The sequence below is a fragment of the Dipodomys ordii genome, unplaced genomic scaffold (genome assembly GCF_000151885.1).
Source record: "Dipodomys ordii isolate 6190 unplaced genomic scaffold, Dord_2.0 Scaffold131, whole genome shotgun sequence".
Classification (NCBI taxonomy): domain Eukaryota; kingdom Metazoa; phylum Chordata; class Mammalia; order Rodentia; family Heteromyidae; genus Dipodomys; species Dipodomys ordii.
The window spans coordinates 2797119-2805224 of record NW_012267347.1 but is presented as its reverse complement, the minus strand read 5'-3'; the positions used below and the strand labels follow the sequence as shown (position 1 = coordinate 2805224).

Sequence of the window (8106 nt, the reverse complement as noted above, 5' to 3'; positions counted from 1 at the left end):
AGTACATTTCTTATCAAGCATTGTTGCCTCCTCCTTTGTTTCCCCTTTCCATCCCTTCCCATCTCCCACCCCCACTCCCCACTCCCCCCACCCCACCCCCCAACTCCGGCCAAAGTTGTAAAGTTCGTTTTTTGACAGTGTGATTCTTGTTGTTGCTGCTAAATGATGTGTGTGTGTGAGTGTGTGTGTGTGTATTCAAAGAATAGGAGAGGCAGAAAGAGAATGAGTAAAAAAGGGAGAAAGAATTGACACCTCAAAATAATACTGTAAGCACTTTAAATTCAGAAAATGTACTTATTTTTATATCTTCTCAGTTCTAAGACTACCTAAACATTGATGCTTTATGCTTCTTTTTATTTCCTCGGTTATGTCTTTTTTCTCATATACAACCACATTTCTCTTTTTTTCCTACATGTATTCATTAATAAGTGATCATGAGCTAGGTGCCAGTGGCTCATGCCTATAATCTTAGCTATTCAGGAGGCTGAGAACTGAGGGTTGTGGTTCAAAGCCAGTCTGGACAAGAAAGTCCAATTAACCACCAGAAAACCGTAAGTGACACTGTAGCTCAAGTTTTAGAGTGCTCACCTTGAGTTGAAGAACTTAGGGACAGCTCCCAGGCCCAGGAGTTCAAGCCCCATGACTAACCAAAAGAAGAAGAAGAAGAAGGAGAAGGAGAAGAAATCATTATAATCTTGATTATATATTTCACACACTTATTTCATCAATTAGGTAATTAATTCATTTACTTGACTGGTCGATTGAATCTCACAAATGCCATATGGATAGATTCTGAATTTACAAGACTTCAGAGTCTATTTAACACAGCCCTAATCCTCTGAGTGACCCTCTTAACAGCCTCCTTCACCTCCTTGTTACGAAGAGTATAAATAATAGGATTAAGAAAAGGTGTAAGAAAAGTGTACACCAATGCAATAAGCTTGTCTCTGCCTTCAGCTTGGATCTCAGCTGGCCCCACATACACAATGAAGGCAGAGCCAAAAAATAATGTCACTACGATGATATGGGAGGAACAGGTAGAGAAGGCCTTGGCACGGCTAGCAGCTGAGGGCAGCTTCAGCACAGCTTTCACGATGCCCCCATAGAGGCCCAAAATGAGAGCGAGATTGCATGTGTTGATCATGCCAATCACTGAAATATAAACCTGAGCATGCCAGCTTGTGTCGACACATGCCAACTTCATTAATGGTGCCAGGTCACAAAAGTAATGGTCTACGTCTTTCAAGCAGAATGGCAGAGAGGCAGTGAGGCCGGCTGGCACAAGTGCAGCCGAAAAGCCAGCCACCCAAGTGCTCCCTGCTAAGCAGAGCTGGACCTGTCTGCTCATGAGTGCATGGTAGTGCAGTGGGCGGCAGATGGCCAGGTAGGGGTCCAGAGCCATGACACCCAGCAGGTAGCACTCAGTCATACCCAGGGAGTGGAAGACATAGAGCTGGAGGAAGCATGCAGCCGAGGGGATGGGAGAACGCCCGTGGAGCAGGGTGTGCAGTAGGGTGGGCACCGTGGTGCTGACATACCAGAGTTCCAGGAAGGAGAGGACACTGATAAAGAAGTACATGGGTGTGGACAGTCCAGAATCTGTCTTCACCAGGATGATGATGAACAAATTCCCTGCCAGGGTGAGGACATAGATGCACAGGGTCCCCAAGAAGGCAAGAGGTTGTAAGGTTCTGGTGGTGGTGAAACCAGTCAGGATGAAAGTTGGGGTCCAGGTATAGTTGGTGTGATCCATGATTCCCAGGAATGAGGGTTGAAGGTGCAGGGTAAAGTATTTCCAGCTTCTTTCTCTTTGAAAATTTCTCCAAAACACAAAGACTAGAACAAACAAGCCAGAAAAGAATTTACAGATTATTAATTCTACTTCCCTGGCTTTATTAACAAGGCCTGGGATATTAGAAATCAGAAGTGATTTGTTCAATATGTATTGCTGGCCAAGTTGGAAGGGAATGTTCCAGGATTTTCGACACATTCCATGCCAAGAAACAAAAGCGAGGAAAATTTCACATTCTCTTGGGGTCTCTCACTAAATGTAGAGTGGTACATGTTTAGATCAACAATAACCATTAGCTCTAGCCACCACTTTCATAGTCCTGTTAAAGTGAAAAGGAGAAAGACCTTTCTAAAATGTGACTGCTAAGACCTGGAAAGACTGTTGGACTTTAATGGTGTTCTCATTGAAGTCTAAAAGGGGTTGTGTTGAGTAAGAAAGAAATGAGGATACTCTGGGAACATTTCTCAAAGCTCAGATCTGTAGAACATGAAGAACCAGTGAACAGATTGGATATGCAGTACAGAAGAAAGACTTGGATGAGAAATGCTAAAGAGGAAGGCGTAAATGTGTGACCCATGGCTCTAGTGATGAAGCCTGAGAAGGGGTGTACTACCACGAAAGAAGCATTCTTTTTGGAGAACTGGTTTTGAAAACTTGTGCCACTAATTCAATATGGACACTGTGACTGATTATTTCCTCCCTTCTTTTTTTTTTTTCTATCTCAGCTTCCTCTTTTCTCAAAGGAAAAAAGTTTAGAATTTGGGGTGTGGTTTAAGTAGAGTACTTGTTTACTGTGTGAAGCCTTGAGTTCAGTCCCACTATGTCAAAACAAACTAGCAAATAAATAAGTTTTTGAATTCAGCCTCTAAAATGAAGAGGTTTAAATAAGACGCTCATCAAGCCTTTGATAAATGGCTGTCAGGCTAGTGTGGAGATGGATGGTCTCCATGCCTGTCCTTGGTTGGTTCCACACTCATCCTCTGATAGACATCACTCAGGAAATGTCAAGGTCAACCTCCACTTCTCTTCTTCAGCCACCTCTTCTGCCCCATTCCTGCCCGTTAGCTTGCTGTGATGATGACAATGTAACTTGACACATCCTTTTTAGCATCCTTTCTACCCTAAGACACCTGCGGGCTTATATTGCATGTTCCTGGTACTCTAGGTCTCCCACAGGTTCCTTGAGGAATACTCTCTGGAGGGGCTAAAGCTAGCTCTCAGTGTGGATCCCTTTGGGATGAAGAGTTAGGCATGGGAAAGTGAAGCAGATAATTTCTATTTCTCAAGTGACTTCTCTCAACTCTGGAATCCTCATATGTGGGTTCTGGAATCCCAAGGGCAAGGCCTCCTCTGGGCAACTGGAAGTTTTGCAAGTACCATAGAACTTGACATCAAACAGAGCCAAAATTTCCTCTTGGGCATGCACGGAGAACTACAATGAGGTAACCTGGAAGCAGACTTCAACATGTTCAAATCCGCCCTGTCAGATTTCAGCTTTCATCTCTGCTTTCATCACCCCTCGCACCACCCCCTTCCTATCATGCCCACTGTTTGTGGTTTCAGTCTCTGCATACTGAGTATCTAAACACCTTCCAAGTGTGGTGTTTCAAGTCTCTGTGAGCAGATTGCTACCTTTGCTTACTCTTCCACCTCCCATTATTTTTTTATCTCAACTTTATGAGTTTAATCTAGCTTTTCAAGATCACTTTTGTTTATATTTATACCTTTGATATTTTCATCAAAGCATGTTCAAATTTTGGAAAAAATAGATGTTTATTAAAAATTAAGTTTTTTTTTTACAGTACTGGGGTTCTCTTGCTCACTTGGGCAAGTGCTCTACCAAGTAAGCCCTAGATGAATAATTTTTCAGGTAATGAGATTATAAATTATTTTAAGAGTGTCTTCATCTAAATATTTTAATGAACCATATACATATGTAATACACTAATTCGGGAGGAAGTGCTAGAATTTGAACTCAGAGATTCTGGGTTATAAAGGCTGTTTACCTGAGCCACACCTCCAGACAAGATTTTCACTTGTTAATTTTGAGATAGGGTCTGACTTCCAGCCATCCAGAATGCAATCTACCTATTATAGGGTTCCTCTCACAGCTGGAATGACAGGTATATGCCATCATGTCCAGCTTCCCTTCACTGAAACTCTAGAACTGCAATCCTCCCACTCTCAGCTATACACATATTTTAGGATTACAGGGACATTCCACTGTGCCCAGTCATAGGTTGAGAAGGGATTTTGGGGACTTTCCTGTTCCAGTTGGCCTTGAACCATGACTCTTTTTTTCTCAACCTTCCAAGTAGCTAGGAATACAGGCCTAATCTTCCTGTGCCCAATTAATAATACATTATTTTAATTTGTGATTCAACTGTTAGAAAAAAACTAAAATCAAGTACAACTAGAATAATGTGAAAAAGGAAATTACAATAGCACATTTATTCATGTATTTAATAGGATATTAAAGTATCTTCTTTGTACCAGATCTTACTCTAACAACTTGAAAACATATAAAATACTGTCCTTTTCCTCAAGATATTTACTGTGGGTTGAAAACAGATCCTCAAATTGTCAATTGTAAAAATAGATAGGTTCCCCCTCCAGGAAAAAACTTCTCCTGCATACTTAATAAGAGATCTGAAGCTTCAACCTAGAGCAAGATGTGATGTCTCAGTCTTCACATTTCAGATGCTCAATTGTTTCTGACAAAAACATTTAGATGAATTTTTTGGGGGAAATGCACTTGCTTCTGTTTGATGGAGAATGAAATATAGTTAGGAACATTGAATCAAATTATACAAGATCTAGGAGTTACACTTCTGAAAATGTATATGGGTATATATGTATGCATACATACATATATATACATATATCTATATCCATAATGTATATCTATGTATATACATATATACATATATCTATGTATATACATATATATCAGTATTTACTGATACATATAAAAGATTTATTACAGTGATGTTTTTAATAACCAGAGACTAGAAGCAACACAAAAATCCTGTAGCATTCTGGTTAAGTTAAACATACAATGGAACACTAGTTTTTAAAATGAGAAAATACTCTAGGCAAGAAAAATGGATCTATCTCCAGGGTTTCTTAGTGAGAAACATGAGAGTAGAGGCCTTGTATGTAAGAATGAAACTTTTACAAATATTTATATCTTCTGGGTTTTCTGAAATAAACACAGTTATCAAAGCAATCACAAGGGAGGCACCAATACAACAGAATATACACAAGTCAGAATGTTGGAAATAATCTGAACAACTTGGGGGAGGTGTTAGGAGGGGGAAGTAGAAGAAAAATGAGAGAAAGGGGTAACAAGGTTGACAAGAATGTACTTATTACCTTACTTATGTAACTGTAACCCCTCTGTACATCATCTTGACATAAAACAAAAACCCAGAAAAAGAATAGAGAGAAAATGTGTGATGGAGAAATATGTGTTAAATTATAGGAAAGAGTACAGTAGTTGCAACATTTCAAACAATAACTTCATCTGCTTCCTGATAATATTTATAAATGCTAAATTCAAAAACAATGAAGCTAATTTATACTTTATAATTAAACCTTATAATATATCTTTAACATGTTTTAATTTTTGTTTTCTTCCAGTATTGGGTCTTGAACTCAGGTCCTTGTACTCCTCCTTGGCTCTTTTTCTAATATATCATTTATTATCTTAAAAAAAGCAGTCCTGACTATTAAAGGGGACCTTTGCCAGAAAAGGTGAACACAAAGGAGCAGATAAGGATTAGTAATAAGCATTTTCGTTAAAAGCCCTTTAGATAACTTTAGTTGTCGAGCCTTATAGTCATACTACTTGTTGAAGCAAAGGAATTAAAAAAAGAAAACTATGTAACTAAAGTGAAAGCTTGTGGTCATGTGCAAGAAAAACAACAGCTTATGTCATGGTTCAAGACACCTGACCTCCAAGGCACTCTCCTTTTTCTCTCTAGTGAACTGGAGTTTGGAATACAATCTATAATCATCCTATATAATAGAATGTTAGCCTTAATGCAAGTACGTAGTGAGTAGTATGAGCATGTTATTTTTTGCCTGGTGTCTTCTTACTATCTGTTCTCCTAGTGTCATTACCTACACATCAAAACAGAGAAGTAGCCAAGAGTTACAGTGGACATATTTCAATACATCACCCAAGGAGCTACATCTCAGCTTCTAGCCTCTACCCTTTACAGAACATTTACAAAAACGATGCTATTTGTAGGACACGGAGCAGTATAAAGAAGCTTCCTGCCAGTGGCATCTCAAGTTCTGGATCCCAATTAACTTAGATCCTATGTGACCATTCAAAGGGGATGTGTGAGAGGTGAAGACTCAGTAATTCTGTACCTCTCTCTCTCTCTCTCTCTCTCTCTCTCCTCTCTCTCTATGTGTGTTTAGAATTTATTTGCTTAGGATACCCTTGACTTTATATTTTAAAGGTAAAGATCTAAAGGGGTTCCAACACAGAAAAAGAGCATCAAATGAAAGGCAAGGGGAGTTTAGAGAATAGATTTGTGAAAGAGAATTTTTCCTGGTGGAGTTAAAGGAGAATTTTATGTCTATCATCCTTTTGGCTATTAAAACCTTTACCATTCATTCATTAATTTGTACAACTATGAATGGATACCAACAGTTGTTCTAGACATCAGTGATATGCTACTTACTGCCTTGACTTATTACAGTAACTACTTATGTCACCACAATAGACATACATGTTCCCCAGCATCACCGCCAAGTGTGGACTACACAAAGGTGGAGATCCACAAAGCTACCTGACCTATACCATGGCCAGAGACAAGCAGTTTTCAGCCATTCTTAGTGATACCACCACAGAATATTAATTTCTTTGTGCTCAGAATCATACCTGCAAAACAAACAATAAAGTGAAATTCAGAAGAAGAGAAAGGATAAGAGCCACAAAGCAATCAATTTAGCAGGCCAGCAGAATGGAGCATTGCACCTAGTAATTAAATTGTTAAATTAATTAAATCAAGTAACACTCAGGTTATACAACCATGATTCTGGACACTTAGTTTAATAGATGATCATTTGGAATGGAATGTTATCAGGTCAACTAACCCAACATCTGATACAAAGTTAATACACATTATTTTTTTTTTTTTGGTCTGGTCGTGGGGCCTGAACTCTGAGCCTGGGTGCTGTCCCTCAGCTCTTCAGCTCAAGGCTAGCACTCTACCACTTGAGCCTCAGTGCCAATTTGGCTTTTTTCTTTTTGCTTATGTGGTGCTGAGGAATCAAACCCAGGGCCTCATGCATGCAAGGCAAGCGCTCTACCACTGAGCCACCTTCCCTGCCCAAGTTAATGCACATTATATAAGACTAAACATTCTTTGATATTGTTGTTGGTTGTGGGGCTTGAACTCTTTTTGTTCAAGGCTGGCACTCTATCATTTTGAGCTATAACTCTACTTCTGGGTTTCTGGTGTTTGTTTTGTTTTTGTTTTGTTTTGTTTAAATAAGAGTCTCACAGACTTTCCCTGCCTGGGCTGTCTTTGAACTGTGATCCTCAGATCTCAGCCTCCTGAATAGCTATGGACTAAACATTCTTAAGGAAATAATTCTCCACTGCAGAATTATAGACAGAACAAGTTATTAGTAGTAATATTTGTGTAGTTGTTAGGCTTCTGTTATTGTGCCCATTTCACAGATAAGGAAACTGAAGCACAGGGAAGTTAAATGCATTGCCTAATGTGACAAAACAAGTAAATGACAGAATTAATATTTGAACCTATTCAGAAGATTATGATCCTCAGCCACTGTACTGACCTATCTATATAACAAAACTAATTGCTTTGTTGTGCACTTAGTATATCATTAAACTTATAAAAGGGGGACTGGGAAGGTGGCTCAGTGGTAGAGTGCTTGCATCGCATGCATGAGGCCCTGGGTTCGATTCCTTAACACCACATGAACAGAAAAAGCCAGACCTGGTGTTATGGCTCAAGTGGTAGTGCGCTCACCATGAACTGAAGAGCTGAGTGATAGCATCCAGGTCCAGAGTTCAAGCCCCATGCCTGGCAAAAAAATAAATAACTAAAAATAAATAATTAAATTTTTTAAATGTGGTATATACACACCATGAAATTCTATGCCTCCATCAGAAAGAATGACATTGCCCCATTTGTTAGGAAATGGAAAGACTTGGAAAAAATTATAGCCAGGTCCAAAGAAACATAGGTCCCATGGTTTCCCTTATTTGCAATAACTAGTATATGTCTGAGTCAAGCAGAAAAGGTCAGATAAGTTGATGTTAGGGGAAT

At 39.3% G+C, this 8106-nt stretch overlaps 1 protein-coding gene across 1 annotated transcript; it reads right to left on the bottom strand.

The window, feature by feature from the left end:
* Window positions 1-808: 808 nt before the first annotated feature.
* On the bottom strand, window positions 809-1753 carry LOC105996426 (olfactory receptor 10C1-like). Its single transcript, XM_013030504.1, has one exon. The coding sequence runs from the start codon at window positions 1751-1753 to the stop codon at window positions 809-811; it is 945 nt and encodes a 314-aa protein (XP_012885958.1).
* Window positions 1754-8106: the final 6353 nt, after the last annotated feature.